Below are 25,026 nucleotides of genomic sequence, written 5' to 3' on the forward strand. Positions count from 1 at the left end.
CTATTATTTATCACCTTATCATCCTCTAGGTGCTTACAAACATTCTTTAATAGTTTGTTCCAGTATATTTTCAGGTATCAAAGTTGGGCTGACTGGTCTACAATTCCCCAGGTCCTCTTTGTCCCCCTTTTTAATGTAGGTATTGTATTATGTTTGCCCTTCTCTAGTTCTCTGGAACTTCACCTGTCCTTCATGAGTTCTTAAAGAGGATCACTAATGGTTCTAGATTTTCAGCTGGTTCCTTAAGCACCCTAGGGCAAATTCCGTCAGATCCTGCTAACTTGAATACATCTAGCTTATTTAGATATCTTTTAATCTGTCCTTTCCTTGCCACCCCGCCCATTATGGCTGCATTCCCTCCCCCCTTGTTGTTAATATTGTGTTAACCATTCAGTCACTATTAACCTGTTTAGTGAAGACTGAACCAACATAGGCATTAAACACCTCAGCCTTCCTGGTGTCACCCGTTATTAGCTCTTGTTCTCCACTAAGTAGTGGGGCTACACTTGCCTTCATCTTTCTCTAGCTCCTAATGTATTTATTTTCTTCTTCCTAGCTAGGGCACAGCTTTGCCCCTGAACCACTTTCCAACCCCAGCTCTGGCTCCTGGAATCTACCCTTGGCATCACCTCCCTCTGGGCTCTAGTTACCAGTCTTCGGGAACCTTTCAGCCACTCAGTGCTGCCTATTTGTTGCCCAGGAGCGGCCTGATCCCTACCTATGGGCCTCCCTCCCACTGATTCCCCTCAGAAACTTCCTCCCAAGGAGTCCTGTCACATACTCGTCCCCACCCTCAGATCAAAGCCTTTCATAGCCTGTGAGCCGGTCACTTGTCCCATCACCACTCCATACGCAGCTAGGGCCCTCTGGCACTGCTGCAGAAAGGTGACCTGCTTGCAGCATTCAAACCGCTCTTTCATACTCAGCCGTAGGCCTCCTGGGTTAACCCTGGGGAGTTAGGGAGGGCAGGAAAGGGAGTTCAAGCAATGCTGGATTTTATAATATGGGAACTGTGAGCTAGCCTTGCTTACAGCAGAGAAGTACCCTACGTGGTTACCTTTGAAACCTTGGATAAACATCTGTTTCCATACAGATGTGCTGCTGAGGCCCCTCAGCTGTTCCCAGGAAACAGACTGAAGCTGAGACCTGCCTTCAGCTGCACAAAAATCCCCTCTCCACCGGTACCTTTTTTCGTTTATTCACTGAATAAGCCTGGAGCTCTGTGGGGCAGGGACCGGGGCGGGGGTTGTACAGCACCGAGCACATGCTGGGCATGACCGGGAGCAGAACGCGTCCCCCCTCCCCGTCCCAAACACACCTGACCCCGCTCCCCATAGACCCCCCCCGCCCCGGAGTCCCTGCGCCCGCTCCCCTCCCCCCAGCACGGGCCCCCGCCTCACCCGGCGGCTCCCCCCCGCCCGCTCCATGGCTCCTTCCCGGCAGGAAGCTCCTCCAGCTGCGGCTCCACGAGTCCCGCGTGCGCCGCGCTGCTGCGCCTCCTCCCACCACGTGCGCGGAGGTCAGAGGTCACGGTGCCCCGCCCCCTCCCGCGGTACTCGGGAATATTTCCCGGTTTCTCCCCACGGGAGCGGGCTATCCCGGGACAGGCCGTTCTGCGCCGCACGGCTGAGAAAAACAGTCCGGTCCCAAGCGGACCGGGGTCAAAGGTCAGAGGAGCCAGTGGCTCCAGCGCATGCGCTTTCTATCATTCCCCCGCTTACCTGGGCGCGCCGTACGCATGCGCCTCACTCCAGCCTGCGCCTGGGAAGGGGGAAGCGCGCCCGAGGCAGATAGCGCAAGCGCAGAGCTCTGGGCCTGCCGGGGACGGGGTGGAGAGAGCGAGGAGGGCCGCGCATGCGCCCGGCTGGCTCAGAAGGGGGCTTGGCCGTCACCGTGAGGCGTCCCAAGATGGCGGCGGCCATGCTGGGCTCCGGGGGGGTCAGTGCGCAGGCCGCGGCCGGGCCCCGCGGCGGGGGGAGGCGGCGCTAACCAGCCTCGGCGAGCCGGGACCCCCGCCTCTGTCTCGGCGGCTGGGCCCCGCGGCCTCCTGCGGCGCTCCTGGGCCTCGGCCAGCCCCGGCCTCTCGTGGGCCCGCGGCCGGGCCCCGTGCGCTGAGCCCCGGCCCCGAGGGGATGGAGGGCCCCGGGGCGGCTGCGGGGGGCGCGGGCCCCGGCGGCAGCAACGTCCCCGCCTTCCTCACCAAGCTGTGGACCCTGGTGGAGGATCCCGACACCGACCCGCTCATCTGCTGGAGCCCGGTGAGTGGCGGGGCCCGGGGCGCGCGGCCGGGGGGGCTGGGCCCGGAGCCCCTCGCCGCCTTCGGCCCCGCACAGCCGCATGCCGCGCCCGGGAGGCGGTGGGACAAGGGAGCCCCGGGCGGCCCTGCGAGGGGTAATCTCTGAGCCCTGGCTAACGAGCGCCCCGGGCTGATCTTTGGGGCGGCTCGGAGGGGGAAGGGCGGGAAGCATTTTGGAGGAAAACGGGGCACAGGCAACACAGCCTCCCCTAGCCGAGCGCCCAGTGTAGCATCAAGTATCAGGGGGTAGCCGTGTTAGTCTGTATCTACAAAAACAACAAGGAGTCTGGTGGCACCTTAAAGACTAACAGATTTATTTGGGCATAAGCTTTCATGAGTAAAAACCTCACTTCTTCGGATGCATCAGTTAAGGCCCAAGATGCATCTTTCGGGATGCTCCCTTGGGAATATTTGCCTGTTCTCGTTAATAGAGGTGAACTACCGAACATTGAGCCTGTGGCTTTGATTAGCGTATTTGATCTTCCCAGCTTTCTCTTAGAGCTTGATTAAACGAGAAAGTTGCAATGGTTTAATTTAAGGTTTGAGTTGAACTGACGTTTTTAAAAGGTAAGCGAGGCGGTGTAAGCACTCTTACTAAGTTTAAACCAAAATAACCCACTCTTAAGCAGCTACAAGAATAGATACCCAGGAATTTCTACTGGCTTAAAAAGAATACTTTAACTGAAACTGGTGCAACTCTTTTGCTTCGAAAAGACCTTACACTCCTTGTACCTGTGAAAAGAGCACTCGTGTGGTCTTTAATCATTAGACCCTTGGGACTGTCTAAACAGTTTTTAAAGCAGTATAACTATTTTGTTTAGGGGGGTAACTTTTGTAATTGAAATAATTATATCCGTACAGCTCCAAGTGCTGATGCAGTTGTAAGGAGCCTTATACTGGTATACGTTATTCCCTTTCTTTTACGGGAGTAAGTATAAGCACCGACATATGGGTATAAATCAGTGGTTCTCATACTGTGGGTTGGGACCCCATTGTAATGGGTCACCAGGGCTGGCGTTAGACATCCTGGGGCCCGGAGCTGAAGCCTGAGCCATGCTGCCCAGGGCGGAAGCCTGAGCCCCACCGCCCTGGGCCCAAGCCCAAGGGCTTCAGCCCTGGGATGTGTGACTCAGGCTTCGGCATCAGCCCTGAGTGACAGGGCTCAGGTTACAGGCCCCCTCCCCCCGCCCGCCCAGAGCTGAAGCCATTGAGCTTCCGCTTTGGCCCCTGGGGTGGTGGGATTCGGACTTTGACTTTGGTCCCCCCCACCACCACCACCTGGGGCAGCAGGGTTTGGGCAGACTCAGGCTTCGGTCCCTGATTCTGGGGTCATGATGGAATGTTTGTTGTCAGAAGAGGGTCGTGGTGCAATGAAGTTTGAGAACCCCAGGTATAACTCAGAGCAGGCTATACCACTATAGTTAAATTGGTACGACTTATGTGTGTAGACAAACCATTGTAGGACTGTATTTCCTGAACAGTAGTACGAGTAGAGAGGTTATTTTATCTCTGTATGTGGCACTGGTGTGACTGCTGCTGTAATACTGTGTCCAGTTCTGGAGTCCTCAATTCAAAAAGGATGTTGATAAATTGGAGAGGGGTCAGAGAAGAGCTGTGAGAGTAATTAAAGGATTAGAAAACCTGCCTTATAGTAATACTCAAGGAGCTCAGTCTGTTTTGATTAACAAAGAAGTTTAAAGGGTAACTTGATTACTGTCTATAAATATCTATGTGGGGAACAAATATTTAATGGTGGGCTCTTCAGTCTAGCAGAGAAAGGTCTAACACGATCCAATGGCTGGAATTTGAAGCTAGACAAATTCAGACTGGTAGTAAGGTGTAAATTTTTAAGAGTGAGGCCATGTCTACATTAGCAAGCTTACAGTAGTACAGGTGTACCGATGCTGCTGCGCCCCTGTAAGATTGCTTATGTAGCTGCTCTATGCTGGCGGGAGAGAGTTCTCCCGTCAATACAATAAAACCACCCCACGAGTCGCGGTAGCTGTGTTGGTGGGAGAAGCTCTCCCGCCAACGTAGCGCTGGCCACAGTGACGCTTCTGTCAGTTTTTTCACACCTCTGAGTGACATAAGTTATACTGACAAAAGTGGTAGTGTAGACATGGCCTGAGAGTCATTAAAGTGATTAGGTGATCAGGGTGGTCCCTTCTGGCCTTGGAACCTATGAAACAGGTGCGATAGGTCCAGCATATTGAGTACTCGGCAGAAACCTGCCCTTTTGTGAGAATGAGAGTTGCAGTTGTGCAAGCTCGTATCCCCCTGCATTCTGCCAAGCTGAGGAAACTTGAGTTTTTAGAAGAAAAGTGGCAATGTCAGGAACTAGTGCAATAAAGTCTTTTAAAGGAAATTCTGTTGCAGCCAACACGTGTTTCTCTTGCGTTCAAAGGAAAGATGCTTCCTCATTATTTGGTACTTAATTTTACAGAATGAGCAAGCACAAAAGTTTCTTGAATTTTTCTAGAAGTTAAATGCTCAGTGTTTCATTCATAAACTCAATCTGTAAACTGGAGTATTGTAACTGAGGTCTTATTTTGAAGTGAAATCATAAACCTCTTATTAATATTGACAAATGTGAAAAAAAATTGCCATACAGAAGATTGACTTCACATGAGGAATAGACAGCTTGTGCAGGTGTAGCTGCTCGTTACCAGCTCCTGTTTAACTGTCTAGTACATGCAATGTTGCATGTTCTGGTATCTAGTTGCTAATATGTTGTTTCAGATAGATACACATCCTAACTTCAGAAGTGATAACTTTAACAAACAAGTCACTTGTTCCCTCTAAATCAATGAAAGTTCAGCATTAGGGTATGGACCTTGTTTACATTCCCATCTCTGGTGGTGGTATGCTGTCATGACTGAAGCAGTAACCTTTGGAGGTGGTTAACTGTATGGATTGGCCAATCATGTTGTTTAGTGAGGCACTCTCTAGGCTTCAGCTTACTTACTAAATTTAGTAAGTAAGTACTTTTAGTAACATCTAGACTCCTTTTAGATACTTCTCTTTAAGTCAAGTCTCTTCTGCCAGAAATCACAAGTAATACATCCACCTGCCACCAACAAACAGTTGATTCTAGTTCCTCGTGTTACCTAAGCTGCCCACTGGGAGTGGGATGTTTTGGTTATGTAGACAGCTAAACCAAGTTACGTCTGTTGTCAGATGCTACCAGTGTAGTGCTCTGCTTTCTCCTGTGTTGATATCGCTCGGCTGCGTGCGTGTGTTCCCTCTGTGTGCGGTCCCAGCTCTGCAGATAGCTGACACAGCAAACCCGACGAGAACCCCCAATAACCACAGCATCTAGTAAGATGCAAAGTCACGTCGACTAGGTTTATTGCGACCTTGGACACAATTGCAGTTCTCCGTAGGTTACTTAGTCTACCGGGCATACTACTAATAGATGCCTCTTGGCAATGGACCCGGCTCAGTCAGTGGCGGGACTTTCCACTGCCCCCTCGGCCGGACAAAGACACCACCCCAGGGATACATTCTTATACACAGGTGCAAACAAGTTACACATCACTCCTGATGTATTGAGGTGCAACCCCTCTACGCAGCAAGGTACAACCCTTCTACGTAGTAAGGTGCCGCCTCTCACCTTGTACATGTTGGTTCGATCAAAACAACTCTATCCATCATTTTACCCTTTTGCCCCTGCCATTGGGATGGGTCGGCCTGTTCCATGTTATCTGTGGAATGTTCCCGTATAGTGTATGTTCTGAAATCTGGTGTTCAGTACCTGTTAGGTATGTCTCTTTTTGCAGCATCAGCCCTTTCCTTGCCAGCTTCTGTGAGCAGGGCCTGCCTCTGGCTCACAGCTTAACTTTGCTTTATGTTAGCGAAGTCTTGACCATTACTTTAGCTCAGGCCTTAGGCCTCATACTGGGCCTCTGATACCAAGGTTTCTCAGGGCCTCCTCTTACTACAACGTCCTTTTTTTTTTTTTTTTTTTTTTTTTTTTTTAAACGTCTCTTAGCTTGAAAGACTGTTATGGGAGAGGACCTAGGAGGAAGTTTAAACTATACATGCAAAAACAATGTGTTAACATTTGAGCTTTAAGAATTTTGCTCATCTCTTTTGGCACTGCTAAAGTTTTTAAAATCGTGGTCCAAACACAAGTTGTAAGTTAAGAAGATGTCTATCAGTAGTCCTTAGGGTTGAGTCCTTTGTCATAGCCCTCACTGTCTTCTGATAGCAGTTAATTTTGTTTTCTTTCCTCTGGTATCAACCCTTCTCCACTACAGCCCAACTCAGTCCAATTAATAGGAAACAGCCCCATTGCCTTGTGCTGTGATCTGATATCTGTAAAATTAAGAGTTTGGCTTGATCATTATTGGATAAGATGTAAAACTCAGGCTCAGACCTTTAACCTTTCAATGACCACTTTTCCTGAGATAGTGAGCGTTAACCCTGGTGTCTTTAACTCCAACTCATTCAAAATATAAATCACCCTCTAGTTTTACTTGGATATAATAGTCTTAATTTCCAAGCTCAAATAGTTGTCATTACTCTTTGTGGTTAAATAGCTGCTATGTTCCATTCCAGAACTGATTCCTTTTCATAGCTGAGTGAACTGAGCCCTCTTCATTCGTATGCAAAGCTTTTGAGTAGAAAGAAAGTATATACATTTAAGGTGATGGTGATTAGACCGGGGCAGGTGGGGGTGTCCATGGATACAGCCCAGTAAAAATTTTGCATGGCACTTCAGTCTGGTTTGGAAACACTTTAAATATACCTTTGTCGTCTTGTATGGCTGCTTTAGAGTTACTTCCAAAAGTAAATTCAGTGTTTGTAGTGAAAGTTAAGGCTGGCCCACACATGTTGCAGGACATCTAAGGCCTGGTCAACATTAGAAACTTTTGCCAGTATAATAACCTCACTTAGCTGTGTGATTTTTTTTTTTTTTTTTTTTTAATTTTTTTATATGGGCAACAGATCTAGTGTAGAGACTTATACCAGCAAAAGCACTCTGTATCTACACTAGGGCCTGGTCTACACTACGGGTTTAGGTCGACTTTAGCAGCGTTAAACCGAATTAAGCCTGGACACGTCCACACAACGAGGCCCTTTCTTTCGAATTAAAGGGCCCTTTAAACCGGTTTCTTTACACCACCTCCGACGAGGGGATTAGCGATAAAACCGGCCTTTGCGGGTCGGAATTGGGGTAGTGTGGACGGAATTCGATGTTATTGGCCTCCGGGAGCTATCCCACAGTGCTTCATTGTGACCGCTCTGGACAGCGCTCTCAACTCAGATGCACTGACCAGGTAGACAGGAAAAGACCCGCGAAGGTTTGAATTTCATTTCCTGTTTGCCCAGCGTGGAGAGCACAGGTGACCACGCAGAGCTCATCAGCACAGGTAACCGTCATGGAGTCCTCCCAGGATCGCAAAAGAGCTCCAGCATGGACCGAACGGGAGGTACGAGATCTGCTCGCCATATGGGGAGATGAAGCAGTGATAGCTGAACTCCGTAGCAGTAAAAGAAATGGAAAAGTATTAGAAAAGATCTCCAAGGCCATGAAGGACCGAGGCCATAACAGGGACACACAGCAGTGCCGCGTGAAAATTAAGGAGCTAAGGCAAGCCTACCACAAAGCCAGAGAAGCAAACGGAAGGTCCGGGGCAGAGCCGCAAACTTGCCGCTACTACGCGGAGCTGCATGCGATCCTAGGGGGTGCAGCCACCACTACCCCAACCGTGTGCTATGACTCTCTCACTGGAGAAACACACAGGGAAGACGGTTCGGGGAACGAGGAAGATGACGATGGAGGTACTGTAGGTAGCTCACAGCAGCAAGGAAGCGGAGAAACCGGTTTCCCCAACAGCCAGGATATGTTTGTGACCCTGGACCTGGAACCAGTAACCCCCGAACTCACCCAAGACCCTCAGGGCACACAGGAGACCTCTGGTGAGTGTAACTTTGTAAATATTTGTAAACATTACAAAAAAAAAGCAAGCAAGTCTGTTAACGTGTATGGGGATGGGGCGGAAATCCTCCAGGGACATCTCCAGAAAGCTCTCCTGGTTGAAATGGGGTGATTTTATTAAGGGGGACATTCAGAGGCGCCCGTTCCTGCTCTTCTGACCAGAAATGTTCCCCGCTGTTAACCACGCGGTGGGGGGGAGGGGTGAAGTGATCATCCCAGAGAATCGTGTGTGTGTGTGTGGGGGGGGGTGGTTTACTTGTGTTTGTGCCGCATGTTAACCGGGAAACCGCAGCCCCCTCCTTTTACATTGAAACCCCATTTTAAATGGACAACCCAATTCATCCTTGATATGGGAAATGCGCTGCTGTTTGCAACCTTTCCCGCATGTTAAGAAGGTTAAAAAAGCCAAAACACTGTGGCCTACGATGGCTGCCTGCAAGCCGAAATATGCGACCTTGTAATGAAAGAGTGTACCCATTGTTCCCTAAAATGTGTCCTTTTTAACCACCTCTCCCTTCTCCTCCACCAGCTGCAAATGTTTCTCCTTCGCAGAGGCTCGTGAACATTAGAAAGAGAAAACGTAAGACGAGGGACGAGATGTTCACGGAGCTGCAGATGTCCGCCCAGGCTGATAGAGCACAGCAGAATGCGTGGAGGCAGTCAATGTCGGAGATGAGAAAAGCCCAACATGAACGAGAGGAGAGGTGGCGGGCTGAAGACGATAGGTGGCGTCAGCTTGCAGACAGACGGCAAGAGGCAATGCTCCGTCTGCTGGAGCATCAAAGTGATATGCTCGAGCGTATGGTTGAGTTGCAGGAAAGGCAGCAGGAGCAGAGACCGCCGCTACAGCCCCTGTGTAACCAACAGCCCTCCTCCCCAAGTTCCATAGCCTCTTCACCCAGACGCCCAAGAACACGGTGGGGGGGCCTCCGTCCACCCAGTCACTCCACCCCAGATGATCGCCCAAGCATCAGAAGGCTGGGCTTCAATAAGAGTTAAAGTTTTAAAATGCAGTGTGTCCTTTTCCATCCCTCCTCCCCCACCCATCCCAGGCTACCTTGGCAATTATCCCCCTACCTCTGTAAGGAACTAATAAAGAATGCATGAATGTGAAAAAACAATGACTTTATTGCCTCTGCAAGGGGGAGGGGAGGGTGGGGTGGGGTGGTTGGTTTACAGGGAAGTAGAGTGAACCGGGTCGGGGGGGGGGGTTGGAGGGTTCATCAAGGAGAAACAAACAGAAGTTTCACACAGTAGCCTGGCCAGTCACAAAACTCGTTTTCAAAGCTTCTCTGATGCGCACCGCGCCCTGCTGTGCTCCTCTAACCGCCCTGGTGTCTGGCTGCGCGTAATCAGCGGCCAGGCGAGTTGCCTCAACCTCCCACCCCGCCATAAAGGTCTCCCCCTTACTCTCACAGATATTGTGGAGCGCACAGCAAGCAGCAATAACAATAGGGATATTCTTTTCGCTGAGGTCTGAGCGAGTCAGTAAGCTGCGCCAGCGCGCTTTTAAACGTCCAAATGCACATTCCACCACCATTCGGCACTTGCTCAGCCTGTAGTTGAACAGGTCCTGACTCCTGTCCAGGCTGCCTGTGTACGGCTTCATGAGCCATGGCATTAAGGGGTAGGCTGGGTCCCCAAGGATCACGATAGGCATTTCAACATCCCCAATGGTCACTTTCTGGTCCGGGAAGAAAGTCCCTTCCTCCAGCTTTCGAAACAGAGCAGAGTTCCTGAAGACGCGAGCATCATGTACCTTTCCCGGCCATCCCACGTTGATGTTGGTGAAACGTCCCTTGTGATCCACCAGGGCTTGCAGCAGCATTGAAAAGTACCCCTTGCGGTTTACGTAGTCGGTGGCTTGGTGCTCCGGTGACAAGATAGGGATATGGGTTCCGTCTATGGCCCCGCCACAGTTTGGGAATCCCATTTCAGCAAAACCATCCACTATTGACTGCACGTTGCCCAGAGTCACTACCCTTGCTATCACCAGGTCTTTCATTGCCCTGGCAAATTGGATCACAGCAGCCCCCACCGTAGATTTGCCCACTCCAAATTGATTCCCGACTGACCGGTAGCTGTCTGGCGTTGCAAGCTTCCACAGGGCTATCGCCACTCGCTTCTCAACTGTGAGGGCTGCTCTCATCTTGGTATTCTGGCGCTTCAGGGCAGGGGAAAGCAAGTCACAAAGTTCCATGAAAGTGGCCTTACGCATGCGAAAGTTTCGCAGCCACTGGGAATCGTCCCATACCTGCAGCACGATGCGATCCCACCAGTCTGTGCTTGTTTCCCGGGCCCAGAATCGGCGTTCCACGGTATCAACCTGCCCCAGTGACACCATGATTTCCACATTGCTGGGGCCTGTGCCTTGTGAGAGGTCTATGGCCATGTCAATTTCCTCATCACTCTCGTCGCCGTGCTGCAATCGCCTCCTCGCCTGGTCCGGGTTTCGCCTTGGCATGTTCTGGCTCTGCATATACTCCAGGACAATGCGCGTGGTGTTCATAGTGCTCATAATTGCCGCGGTGATCTGAGCGGGCTCCATGATCCCAGTGCTAGCTATGGCGCCTGGTCAGAAAAAAGGCGCGAAAGTAGTATCTGATGGACCAGGAGAAGGAGGGCGGGAGGGAGGGAGGGAGGGAGGGCCAAGTGACGACATGGCGTACAGGTACAGGAACAGGGAGAAACACAAACAACTGTCACACAGAATGGTCCCCCCAAAGATTAAACTGGAAACCCTGGGCTTAGCAGGCCGTTGATTTCACGGAGGAAGGGGAAGCAAATGAACACAGAATAAATCTATTTTTTACATCTTAAGGTGGCAGCCGACGCTGCAGCATGAGTGACAGCCATACCAGTATGATGATGATGGGTACCAATCATAATATACCATCATCTGCCAAAAGGCAAGGGGCTGCTGCTGTGTAGCAATGCAGCCCCATGTCTGCCAGCCCCACGTCCGCCAGCATCGCCCTCGGCCTCTTCTGGGTGCTTAGCAGACAATATTGGGCAATTGGCAGAAAATAGTACATTATGACTGGTAACCGTCATCATCGAGACAGTAGCATGTCTGCCCAGGTGGCCATGATTGACAGCCACTCCAGTACGACGACGACGGGTACCAGTCATAATATACCATCGCCTGGAAGGGGCTGGTGCAATGCAGCCCTACGGCTGCCAGCCCCACGGCTATCACTCATGCTACACCGTCTACTGCCAAAAGGCAGTTAGCAGCTGCTGCTGTGTAGCAATGCAGTCCCACGTCTGCCGGCACCCAGAGGACATATGGTGACGGTGAGCTCAGCTGTGCTGAGCGGGCTCCATGTTGTCTGCACAGGTAACCCAGGTAACCCAGGTAAAAAGGCGCGAATCTATTGTCTGCCGTTGCTGTGACGGGGGAGGGAGGGGCCTGACGACATGTACCCAGAACCGCCCGCGACACTGTTTTGCATCATCCGGGCATTGGGATCTCAACCCAGAATTCAAAGAAAAGGCGTGAACCGCTTCGCGGCTCGAGCTGTGGCGCAAACGTAGTATCTGACGGCCTAGGGGAAGGAGGGAGGGGGGCCGAGTGACGACATGGCGTACAGGCACAGGGAATTAAAATAAAGAACGGTGGCTGTGCATCAGGGAGAGACACAAACAACTGTCACAGACTGGTCCCCCCCAAAGATTAAACTGAAAACCCTGGGTTTAGCAGGCCGTTGATTTGACGGAGGGAGGGGGAAGCAAATGAATACAGAGAAAATCTATTTTTTACATCTTAAGACGACGGTGCAGCGTGACTGATAGCCCTCGGCATCTTTCTGGGTGCTTGGCAGCAAATACGGGGTGGTGTATGACGATGGTCTTCAGGCCTATTGCACGAGCTGCTGCTCAGGGAAGACTCTGCTAATGTGCGATGACCCGACTTGTAATAGGCCGGCTAACAGTCATAATACACCATTTACTGCCAAAAGGCAAGCCCCACGGCTGCCAGCACCCAGATCGCCGATGAAGGCTACCAGTCTACTGCACCGTCTACCGCCAAAAGGCAGTTAGCAGCTGCTGCTGTGTAGCAATGCAGTCCCACGTCTGCCGGCACCAAGAGGATATATGGTGACGGTGAGCTCAGCTGTGCTGAGCGGGCTCCATGTTGTCTGCACAGGTAACCCAGGTAACTAACCCAGATAAAAAGGCGCGAATCTATTGTCTGCCGTTGCTGTGACGGGGGAGGGAGGGGCCTGACGACATGTACCCAGAACCGCCCGCGACACTGTTTTGCATCATCCGGGCATTGGGATCTCAACCCAGAATTCCAAGGGGCGGCGGAGACTGCGGGAACTGTGGGATAGCTGTGGGATAGCTACCCATAGTGCAATGCTCCGGAAGTCGACGCTAGCCTCGTACTGTGGACGCGGTCTGCCGACTAGAGCACCTAGAGCATTTTATTGTGTGGACATACACAATCGGCTGTATACAACCGATTTCAATAAAACCGGCTTCTATAAATTCGAACTAATTTCGTAGTGTAGACATACCCTAGGAAGATATAAGCTGTATCTATACAGGGAGGGTTTGCCAGTATAGGTATACCTACAAACCTGTGTAGACAGGGCCTAAGAGCACATGGTTTGGAGACAGATTTAGTTCCTTTTGCATGTGATATATGCTTAGATCCAGCAGGTATCATTCCAGAAATGCAGTAGATCTGTCTTTGTAGACTGAGGGTACAAAGCTGTTATCAGAGTTCACTGTTATGCCTAGTGTTGAGAGTAAATGTTTTACACGTTTATGGAGCACTATCAATATGTTTGTTCTGTGTGAAGACATGGAGGAAGATATGATCCCTACCATACAGAACTTTTGTTCTTAAATACATGGACAATGCAACTAAGAAACAATGCAGCAAGTTACCTTGAAATGATCTCAAAGGAGGGCAGGGCTTTGATATTGTACCCTACGCTTTATAGCCCGGGGACCAAGCATATTAACCCAGGAAAATAATCGATATGCTGCAATGCCCTTTGTTGGGGTATAAAACCACTGTGTGCTGTTTGTTATATACTGAATTTGATTGTCATTGTCAATCAGGTTTTTAGGTAACTTAGAATTTGCCATTCCTCAATCTTTTGATTCTTTTTCCTTTCCTCACTTAATTTATTTCCCATAAAATGGCATGGTGTATCTTGTCCTGATTTGTCTTCAATGTTTATTTCCTCTTTTTTTCTCTCTACCTCAATGCTTTTATACCTTTCTGTTTCCCTGTGTTTTCACTGCCTTGTTTCTTCATCTGCTTCACTCAACAAACAGGTGGGGGGAAAAAGTTGTTATATGCAACATACCACTTTTAAGAACTGAGACCTCAATCCACATTCCTGGATCCTTCAAGAAAGTCTCCAGCAAGAGGGAAGCCAGAAAAGGGAGCAGACTGGGTAAAAAGCGGGGGAAAAAAACTTTTTTTGAGAGAGGGAGAGAGAGAGTTAAAGAAGCAAGAATGGCACAAACCCTCCCCCCCTTCCTTTGCAGATCACTTCTAAATTAAGACTCTACTTTGAGAAATAACTCAATCAAATGGTATTGTGAGATTTTTCTGACTTTTCTCAGTGAGTTCCATATAGACTTTGCTCAGCTTACAAGTCATAACTTTTGTTTGCCAACTTCCCGCCCTGCAGATTCATCCGAGAGTCTGAAAATCACACTGCCTTCTTTCCTTCACACTTTACCATCAAAGATTTTGCAGGCCATACTCTGCCCTCACATAACCATCACCCTCTGTTGTTTTCAAATTAAGCTATTACATCTGTATAAACCCATATTTTTCAATAGGTTTCCACAGATCAATGCTCATTAGTGTAGTAAGAGGAGGCCCTGAGATATAAACTTTGGTATCAGAGGCCCGGTATGAGGCCTAAGGCCTGAACTAAAGTAATGGTCAGGACTTTGCTAACATAAAGCAAAGTTAAGCTGTGAGCAAGAGGCAGGCCCTGCTCACAGAAGCTGGCAAGGAAAGGGCTGATGCTGCAAAAAGAGACATTCCTAACAGGTACTGGACACCAGATATCAGAACATTCGCATACTTGTACATTCCACACACAACAAGGAACAGGCCAACCCATCCCAATGACAGGGCCAAAAGGGGAATATGATGGATAGTGTTGTTTTGTTCGAACCAACATGGACAAGGTGAGAGGCGGCACCTTACTACGTAGAGGGGCTGCACCTCAATACGTCAGGAGTGATGTGTAACTTGTTTGTATCTGTGTATAAGAATGCATCCCTGAGTGGATATCTTTGTCCGGCCGAGGGGGCAGTGGAAAGTCCCGCCACTGAGCCGGGTCCATTGCCAAGAGGCACTTTCTCGTAGTGTGCCCTGAATTAGGCTAAGAAATCTACAGGGAACTGCAATTGTGTCCAAGGTCGCAATAAACCTTGTTGACGTGACTTTGCATCTTACTAGACTCTGTGGTTATTGGGGGTTCTTTTCGGGTCTGCTGGGTCAGCTATCTGCACAGAGCTGGGGCAGCACACAGAGGGAACACACGCACGCAGCCGAGTGATATCAGCATAGGAGAAAGCAGAGCACCACACCGTTAGCATCTGACAACAATTAGCACTGTAACATAGACTACGTAAACAATTCTGTTGCAGAAGAAGGAAGCATCCAGTTTTCTATCTACAGATCTTACTTGGAGTATATGCAAGGATCAGGTCTGATGAGTAAGAAGGTGCCACTTTTATGTAGTCACATTTCAGAGTAGAATCCCACCAACAAAGCCTTTTTAATGTGAAGGGAAGCAGAGTGTGCATGAAGTAACTTAATCAGCAACTTGTTATGTCTGCAGCTCATAAATACTTTCTGCAATGCTCACCAAATTCCAGGCCAGTCCTCAACAGACAGGTCAGCGTGGAGGTCCTTCTCTACACTAGGAAAAGTACCCTTTGCTGAAAATGTCCCAAACCCTTCTCAGCTGGTGTACAAACGATTTAACATTCCCCCAGTAATGAAGAGGACAGGTCACTGATACAGAGTGGTCTGGATCGCTTGCATACTCTATCATTGTAATGTAGCTAAACGTAAACATATCCCTCTAGGAATGAAGGCTGTAGCTCATACTTAGAGGATGGGGGACTATATCCTGGGAATCAGTGACCGAAAAGAAATTAGGCATGGATAACCGGCTGAACGTGAGCTCCCAGAGCGATGCTGTGGCCAAAAGGGCTAATTCACATCCCTGGATTCAGTCTTAGCTCCCATTGTGTTGATAGTGGCTGGAAGTTGAAGCTAGACAAATTCAGACTGGAAATAGGATGTAAATTTTTAATGATGAGAATAATTAATCCGTTGAAACAATTTCCCAAGGGCCATGGTGAATTCTCCATCACTGACTGTTTTTAAATCGAGACTGGATGGTTTTCTAACAGCTTTGCTCTGGGAATTATTATGGGGCCAGTCTCTGGCTTATGTTGTACAGGAGGTCAGACTGGATGATCCCAATGGTCCATTCTGGCCTTGGAATCTATGGGTGGAAAACCTTCTAGTGTAGATGGGACAACGCTTTTTAGCGCAACTGTAGAAGTGTGATGGTAACCTGGTGGAACATGTTCTCATCACTTGCTTTGTATAATTAGTTATTTTTTTCCAAACAACCCTTCTTAAAATACAGTTACAAGAGGGAGTAATGCGCAGAAAGATATTCCGGTACTGTACGATACTAGTGCAGTTTACAAATAGTTACCATTTCTGATCTGTGAAAGTTAACAGAAAATCTGGGAATCTGGAAGAGGAAGAGTTTATAGCTGCAAAATAATTAACAAGAGTAATACAGGGTTCCATCTTGTGCTTTCTTATCACCCATATATGTAGATAGTAGAAAAATATTCATGGTCTTGTGGAGTAAGTGATCCAGGCTAGTTATCAAGATTGCGAGTCTTGTAAACGTAAGCCATGCTGCAAAACTTTTTCACGAGAAAAACATTAGTTAAGTTTAAACATAGAATCATAGAACTGTAGAGCTGGAAGATACCTTGAGAGGTCATCAAGTCCAGCGCCCTTCATTGAGACAGGACCAAGTAACCCTAGGCTGTTCCAAAACCTCTAATGATGGGGATTCCACAACCTCCCTTGGAAGCTTTTCCTAGTAGCTAATGTAAATCTCCCTTGCTGCAGAGTAAGCCCATTACTTCTTGTCCTACCTTCAGTGGATGTGAAGAACAATTGATCCCCATTATCTTTATCATAACAGCCCCTTAATATATTTGAAGACTATCATCAGGTCATCCCCCACCACTACCCCCAACCTTTTCTTCTCAAGACTAAATGTGCCCAGATTTTTTTAACCCTCATAGGTCAGATTTTCTAAACCTTTTATCCTTTTTTGTTGCTCTCCTCTGTACTCCCTCACTTTGTCCATCTTTTTCCTAAAGAGTGGCACCCAAAACTGGACACTCTACTCTAGCTGAGGCCTCACCAGTGCCAAGTAGAGTGGGACAGTGACTTCCCATGTTTTGTATATGACACCCCGGAATGATATCAGCCTTTTTGCAACTGCATCACATTGTTGATTCATATTCGATTTGGAGTCTCCTATAACCCTCAGATGCTTTTCAGCAGTACCTCTGCCTAGCCAGTTATTCCCCATTTTGTAGTTGTGCATTTGATTTTTCTTTGCTAAGTGTAGTACTTTGCTTTTATCTTTATTTAATTTAATCTTACTGAATTCAGTCTAATTCTCCAATTTGTCAAGGTCATTTTGATTTCTAATAGTTTCCTCCAGAGTGCTTGCAACCCCTCCAAGTTCGGTATCATCTGCAGATTTTATAAGCATACTCTCCATTCCATTATCCATGTCATGAATGAAAATGTTGAGTAGTACCAGACCCAGAAATGACCACTGCGGGACCCCACTAGATACATGTTCGCAGTTTAACAGCAAATCATTGCTAAGTACTCTGAGTGGTCAACATTGTGCACTCGCCTTATAGTAATTTCATTTAGACCACATTCCCTAGTTGTTTTTGAGAATGTCTTGTAGGAATGTATCAAAATCCTTACTAAAATCAAAATGAATTAATTCATGTTAAGTTTTCACATTTTCTAAATTTGTGGCTACTAATGCAAATATGTTGACCACAAAGTAAGGCGCAAATTCTAGACAGTGAGGATAACAATTGCTACGACTCATGGTGGGGGGGGTGGAGTCTCAATCATTTGAAGTCTTTAAGTCAAGACTAGATGCCTTTCAAAAAAAGAGTAGGACTAATTAACGGATCAAGCCAAAGTTCCATTAAAAAACAAATTTCAGTCTATGAACAACCACTTCTCTTGGGCAGCGCAGATCAGAAAGCTCAGGACAAAGTGCAGGAAAGCTGAGGACAAAGCATTCTTTGTTCCCTACCTGCACCCCCCTTGACAAACTCCCAGAGGTGATCAGGCAAATCCAGAGTCTGTCTTGAGTATATGCTGCTAAACTTTCCTCTCAAAAAACCTTTCCACTTTGACACTTGCAGCACTGACATCCTTTTTACCCAATAAGCTCCTGCCAACCCCAGAATAGAAAATTGAATCTTAAAGAATCAAAGATAAAATCCTATCCCAACAGATTTTTACTCTGAAAAGGGAGATGTCATCCCTAGTGGACTCCATGGAATCTGTCTGCACTGCAGTTAGACAGGAGGCACTCAGCCTGAGCCCCATGTGCCCATGTCAGCTGGCACTGGCTGGCTGCAGGTGTCTAACTGCAGTGTGAACATACCCTAAGGACTTCACTAATGATACTGATTTTATGTGGAAGGGACTCAATACTACAGTGTTGGGCAGCAGTATAAAACTCTTTGGATAGATTTCACGCTGTGAACGCCTCCTGAATATCATTTGGAATTGAGGGCAATGTCCTATATGTCCAGCTGAGAACACGGACCCCATGTGGATCTTGTTGATGGAGGACATGGGAGGTCATTCGAAAGCTACTCTCTGCAACAGGGGTCTCATTTCTCGGGCCAGGTTCACTTGGCTCAAAATGAGAAGTGATCAGATATGGAATAAAGCTAGTTCCGTTGAAAACTGCCGCCTTACTGTTTTTAACACTCCTCCGTTGTAGTTGGAACTGCTCCCCACAAAGCCAGTCAGGACTTTGGGGAGCCTCCTCTCCCTTGGAGCAGACTGTCTTCAGGGTAAGAAGTTCGCACGGCTTCATCTCCTTGGAGCATTCAGCATATGCCCCTCCGTGCGCTTCCCACAGCGACTCTGCCCAGGCAGGGTCCTGGGGAAGGGTCCTGCACGCACCCCCACTTCGCAGTCAGACGTGACTCTTAGCCAGTCAGTAAAACAGAGGTTTATTAGATGACAGGAACATGGTCTAAAACAGAGCTTGTAGGTCCAGAGAACTGGATCCCTAAGCCGGGTCCATTCTGGGGCCCAGCGAGCCAGACACCCCCGTCTGCACTCACTCCTAGTCCCCAGCCAGCTCCAAACTGAAACCCCCTCCAGCCCCTCCTTCTCTGCTTTACCCCGATATAATGTGATTTTGGATATAACGCAGTAAAGCAGCGCTCCAGGGGGGGCGGGGCTGCGCGCTCCAGTGGCTCAAAGCAAGTTCGATAGAACGCAGTTTCACCTATAAAGATTTTTTGGCTCCCGAGGACACCGTTATATCGAGGTAGAGGTGTACCTTCTGAGTACATCTCAATCTTTATCTCCCCCCCCCCCCCACACACACACACACACCCACACACACACACACACACTTGTAAAATATATTAATGTATCTTGTGTGGAAATTTTTAGGATCTGGGGAGAACAGTATCTTAGTTGTGTGATCTTTAAATTGTACATTTCTGTCTGTTTCCTCTTTGGATCTAGTGACTTCTATTTTCATAAGTTATATCTTCAGACCAATTAGATAACCAACACTTAGTAATTCTTAGTTTTTTCTATGAGAGCTGGCTGTCTGGGCTTAAAGGTTGTCTATGATTCTTTTAAAAATATGTAAAAATAGCACATTTTAAGGCATAGAACAGTTGCCTGTGTGTATTGCAGATCTCATCTGCTTGCTTTGGCAAATTACTATAGTAAAAGCTGTATTTTCAGAGAGAATACATCTGTGGGAGAATGAATTATATTACGGCAGAGCAGGTGCTCTACTAAAGTTAAGTCACTTACCATTAAAAAGACAACAATTCTAGGTACTCAAATTCACATGTTGACTTGAATCAACTTGAAACCTCATGGGAGTTTGGGGTAAGGTTAGTGGTCTATGTACCTTAAGTTTGAATTTCATGGTTTTCAGAGGTTTCACTTTAGTCACTGAGAAGTGTGAGACGCTACAAGGGAACCGTAGCTCCATGTTAACAAAGTTTTAGGGCATTTAATTATTTTCTGTCTTGCATATCAACCGTGGTGGTGAGGTAGGAGCCAGAAAGATCTGTTGAATTTTTGGATCCCAGATAATATGCTTAGGACTACCAATTACAAAGAGTCATTTTTACTTCTAAATTGGGCAGATTTAGGCTGGAAGATAATAAAACAAATGTTGAACCTCATGATGTGAGAGCATAACCACACTTAAAGTTTTTTAAAATAAAATTTTAATAGCCTCATGCCATTTTCAAATGACTGTCATGGTTGATCAACTTCCTTTTTGCTCAGATCAAGTTTAAGTGCTTGGTGTGATTCATAAAAAGTAGTGATGTTTATTAAAGTTGTGTGCTCATTCAGTTTTGCTGTTCACATCTGTGCGACTTCACCACCTTCAGCTAATCTTTATATAGTAACATTTACATGGTACTATTCAGAGTAGAAACACAGAAATGGGCCAGTTGGTGTTAGTTTGCAGCTGCAAATAATTAAGAAAAATAATCAAATTTTTAATCATAACTTTCAACTTTTTCCTAGATTTTGGCTTTTCCTGCTCATCTGTTTCATGGGGTGACTAATAAACTCATAGACTGAAAGACCAAAATCTAAAGGATGTTTCTCATAAACCAGCGCAAAAAAATCGCATTTCTGAAATCTCCGGTACAATAATAGATGACCTAGATTCTGCAGAGCAGCAGTATGTCTCAAGCTAAAACTAGCCTATTGTTTCAATAACCATGGGCTACAAAGCTTTCTGCTCAATCTTGATACTTGGGCATAGCATCTTTTGGCACTCCCCTGGTTCTCGTTGTTTTTTCAGAATGCCTTTATGCCAGGCAGAATATTGAGCCTTAGTATGTACAATGTTAAACACAACTTACTATGCTTGGAGGCACTCCGCCAGACCTTTGTTTGTAACCAGGGCCTGCGTGCTAATTAAAGCAGGTGTGTAAAACTGCTGGCCCATACCCCCAGGGCTGATTCAGGTTATATTGAATTCCAAGTTTTCATTTTAAAATGTTTCTGATCGAAATAACCTGAATGTGAAAAACAATGTAACTTTGTCTTAACCTGAAACATCTCTAAGAAATGCCAAATATGTACATGCACTTCCGGCAATTATGCATGCATATTGTGACAGGGTCAGGCCAGATGGCTACAGGAGAGTGTTAGAAGGCAGATCTATTAGTCCCAGATTAAGTAGATCCCTTTTCCCTGGGTAAGGTAACGGGGCAATTCCAGAACAAGCAGGAACTTGCTGGAACCAATTAAGGCAGGCAGGCTAATTAGAACACCTGGAGCCAATTAAGAAACTGCTAGAATCAATTAGGACAGGCTGGCTAATCAGGGCACCTGAGTTAAAAAGGACCTCACTTCAGTTTGTAGCATCCATGCGAGGAACTGGGTCTTAAATGCCCTATGTGATTTCTTCCTTGCTGAGCAATGCTGAATGCAATAGTAACTTCTAACATAGTTTAACTACAGAAAGGTCATATTTTATATTTGATTTTTATGGAAACCACACACTATCGGTAGGGGCATATCCACTCTGGATCAAGTGCAGTGTTTGCCCCCAAATTTGTAATACAGGCCCACAAACCATAATTAAAAACATAATTTGGACTGCTCTACAGAATGTTAGCTATCCTTGGATTAAAGCATCAGGCATACCTCAGATTTTCACTTTACTACATTGATTTTTAGATCATAGTTCTATTTTCCTAGCTATTGCCTTCGCCATCTGGATGAAGGCAAGAGTTTGTGGATGCGTTAGCTCTGTGCTGGGAACAGGGCATGCATGCTCGGTGCATGCAATAGGCACGCATCACTGAGAGCGTTGAGGAGAGTGAGAATGAGCATGCTCTGTACCAGGATGGATTTGATTTAAATTACTAGGCAGGAAGACTCGATTTAATCATGGATTTCTACATAAAAGTGCATTTTTGTTGGTTGTTCTAACCTTAATACATATTCTTCACAATTCAGAGATAGATGTAGGTTTCATTTTTAGAAGTGATTTATTTTAACTAAATTCAAACATTCATATGCTTGTTTTGTTAAAATATTATATGTTTGCTGTTGAAGAAAAAAATCCAGAATACATAACATTGTTGTTTTAGTTAAATGAGACATTTACATTGTTTTATGTCCTAATCCAGCATGGCAAGGAAATCCTCCAAATATTAATGATTAACCTGTTGAATTGGAGATAGTTCACCTCCCAGTGACTTCATAAATATCTGCTTCAATTACCTTTGGTAAATGAAATAACCAAACAATCATTCATTTTCTGATATAGCTGTAAAACTAATCTGAAAAGTTTTCAAAATAAGTCATTTTAAAAATGTATAGTGTGTACCTTCTAAAAATGAAACCTACCTCTATCTCTGAGTTGTGAAGAACATGTATTAAGGTTAGAACAACCAACAAGAATGCACTTTTATATAGAAATCCATGATTAAATAGAGTCTTCCTGACTAGTGATTTAAATCATAATTTAAATCAATTTGATTTAAATCAAATCCACCCTGGTGGTAAGCAACAAAAATCTGTCTGAGACAGGTGGCTTTGTTCCTTGCTAAAGGATGTTGAGTTATGTGACCTGTGCATTGGAATGATATGCAAAGAATATTGTCATAAACATCACAAAAGAGCATGACCTAATTTAGTTTTGAAGAAGTAGCTCTGACTTTAAAATACCTTTTAATTTAGTTGTTGTACTAAATGGAAGAGGGGCTTAGAAAATCAGAACACTACCTTTTTTCTCTCTGTTTGGGTGGTGCAACATAGAGTGAGTGCCCTTCTTCATTTGAACTAGAGTCTGTTTATTTTTTTACAATGTAATGATTTGTCAGCAGCCTGGTTTTCATCTGGCATTACCGTCAGATTTTGTACTTTTCTGTGTGTGGAATTTCTCAGCAGGGAGATGGATCAGTGACAGAATTTTGCTACGAAAGAAAATCCAAGTCGTAAAAAATGTTCAGGGTTCATCTCTTTCTGCCAGAATGAAAATATTTTCTCTTCCTGTTTTGTAGATACTATATTTTGACAGTTATTCCTGCCTGGTGTGCTAAAAAAGTAATGAAATTGTACTCAATAAAATTGTCCCACATTTTTCATACCAAAAGGTGAAAATGTTACATTACTGGGCCTCTGCTAATTTTGAGGCAGGCTGTGTTTTTATTGGTGATGAACTTATTTTCCAAAACTTCACACCAAAAACGGCCGAAGGTTTCAGGAAGGGATGTACCAGCATCATTCTGGCTGTGTTTTACTAATGTCTCGTTTTAAATAAACATGCAGAAAACTAACAGAGGTCTCTCTGAAAAATTAACCTTTTTAGTCTCAAATGCTCCCTTTCCCTAGTCTGGAATTGTGGGTAATACTCGTAGCTGTTCTGGTCCTTGCTTTTACAAAATATCATGCAAGTCCTTCATTTCCGGGCAGCTGTGCTTGAGTGTCATCTTGCAGTATGAACATGATATACTTTCTGGGATTGGCAGAATGTTTGAATTTGCTTGGCTGCAGGTGTGGAGTCCAATGTCTGCCCCAGTTTAGTTCTCTACGTAGCCCTGCACTTCACTCAGATGTTCATTTGCTGCAGCTATAGATGTGAGAAGTCAGTGGATTGGGACAAGTTGCGGAAAATGAGGAAATTGGTTTAGTTGTAGCTTGCTTAATTTCCCTACGTTTTTAATCCCAACTGAGTCCTATGTTCCTGTCAGACTAGTCTCTAGGCTGCAGTCATCAGACTGTTGGTTGCATGACGCGGGTTGTCTCCTTGTTTCCAACTACTAAATTAGTGGATAGCTAAAAATATGTTAAATACAAAGCTGATGTTACTTTTCCCCATAAGCAACTGTGGTTGCCACAAGGATCTATTCTGTAAGAGAAGATGGTCTGTTATCGTAACTTGGAGGGGAGGCAGTCCATGAGAATATGAAGATATGGTCCAGCGTATGAAAGTTTGAGAATTGCTGGCCTCGATGACTTATCCTCCCCCCTACTTTGCAACTCTTCTTGGCATTACCACCTAGGTCATGCATTACTATTGAGTAATGTGATGCTCTGCTTCTGTAGCACGCTCTTCTCCAGCCGGTCCACAGAGTGAGCCTGATCAGAGAGCCACAGCGTGCTGTGTGACAGAGAAGAACGTTGCCATGGGGCAAGCCTGTCATATTTAAATTGAAAAAAAGTAACTTGAGGGAAGCTCTAGTCAGTGATGCTGTGCGGTTCCTAACGAGTCACTTTCATTTTGTGTTTTGACAGAGTGGAAACAGCTTCCATGTTTTTGACCAAGGCCAGTTTGCCAAGGAGGTGCTTCCAAAGTACTTCAAACATAACAACATGGCCAGCTTCGTACGTCAGCTCAACATGTGTAAGTACCTCTTAGGCAGTTCAAGAACCCGAAGCATGAGGCCTATGCCTTGCTGCAGTGTTCGCCTCCTCTGCCTACCTCTTTCTTTAACTGGAAGGGCAGTTTGGGAACATTCTGGTTGGGTTGGAAGCCTCTTAGCTTTGAAGCTTCTCATTATCAGATTTGGTGGGAGGGAAGGGGAGCTGAGTGCACTCATACAGTTCCCTTGGCTCTTCGAACGAGAGCCCTGCACCTTGCACTAGCCTTTCGGTGCCGACGCCCGTCCTTGCCTTGGGCACGTACACCCTGTAGCCAAGAGGGGTCCCATCTGGAATTCTCCCAGAACCTCACTTCCTTTCAGTTAGCCTGAGCTCAGCATGTTTGACAGGCTCACTGATTGCTTGTCAATTTCCTTAGGGGGCAGCTGCCCTGTAGGTCACTTTAAGACCCCGACCAAACCTGACCTGTTTAAAATAACTTCAGCTAGTTTTGGAGTCTCTCCACATCTCGTACTTGCTCTTTTCTAAGGCTCTGTCCCCTCCCCTGCTTATGATGATCTAAGGAGGGAAGGGCAACGGGAGGCAGCATCTGCCTGCCTGTGGTAACTCTTGCTGCTGGAAACAGCAGTGCCCTGAGAAAGGGAGGTAAGAGCTCCCTGCCCCTTCCCAATGAGAAGCATCGCCAAAGAAATCCAACCCTGCCATAGGGATGAAGAGCTCAGCAAGTTGGTTATATCGGAGAGTTGGACTCACCTCTACTCTCCTCCCTGTTCTGCTGTTGAAAGTGGAGCAGACAGTCCCCTCCTCAGGAAGCAGAGCCAAGCTCCTACCCCCTGCTGGCAGGCAGGGGAGTGGAGGTTGTGAGGCCGTTTTTGCAAGAGGAGGAGAGCTCATCCATCTGGCTCAACTTCACATAACAGCCCATTGACCTCTCCAGTACTGTTCCCTTGCTGGTCCCATTGCCGCAGCTGACTCCAAAGCGGGAGGAGGATGCAACTCGCTTTTTGTGGGGTGGCCACAAATATGAGATCATTTTGGAATAGGATTGACCTAAGCATCGGTGTGTATTAAGGCAAGTGCTGTCTCTTCTGC

At 46.6% G+C, this 25,026-nt stretch overlaps 2 protein-coding genes across 5 annotated transcripts in view; one reads left to right on the top strand and one right to left on the bottom strand.

Moving 5' to 3' along the window:
- BOP1 (BOP1 ribosomal biogenesis factor) overlaps positions 1–1,570 on the bottom strand; it is an 87,107-nt gene extending 85,537 nt beyond the window's left edge. Inside the window, exon 1 of the mRNA XM_054018487.1 lies at positions 1,401–1,570. Coding sequence (XP_053874462.1) covers positions 1,401–1,427 — 27 coding nt within the window. The 5' untranslated portion in view covers positions 1,428–1,570. The remainder of the gene's footprint in view (positions 1–1,400) is intronic.
- Positions 1,571–1,891: 321 nt separating this feature from the next.
- HSF1 (heat shock transcription factor 1) overlaps positions 1,892–25,026 on the top strand; it is a 104,529-nt gene continuing 81,394 nt past the window's right edge. For 2 of the 4 annotated variants that reach the window (XR_008443850.1, XM_054018490.1), the window contains exons 1-2: positions 1,892–2,258; positions 23,848–23,956. Coding sequence is in view for 2 of the 4 variants with exons in the window: in XM_054018490.1 (XP_053874465.1) it covers positions 2,133–2,258; positions 23,848–23,956 (235 nt within the window). In the remaining 2 variants the exon portion in view is untranslated. Of the gene's footprint in view, positions 2,259–23,847; positions 23,957–25,026 lie in introns of those variants that run through there. The other 2 variants (XM_054018489.1, XM_054018491.1) reach the window with 2 other exon arrangements.

The sequence above is a fragment of the Malaclemys terrapin genome, chromosome 2, assembly GCF_027887155.1.
Source record: "Malaclemys terrapin pileata isolate rMalTer1 chromosome 2, rMalTer1.hap1, whole genome shotgun sequence".
In the NCBI taxonomy this organism is placed as follows: Eukaryota; Metazoa; Chordata; order Testudines; family Emydidae; genus Malaclemys; species Malaclemys terrapin.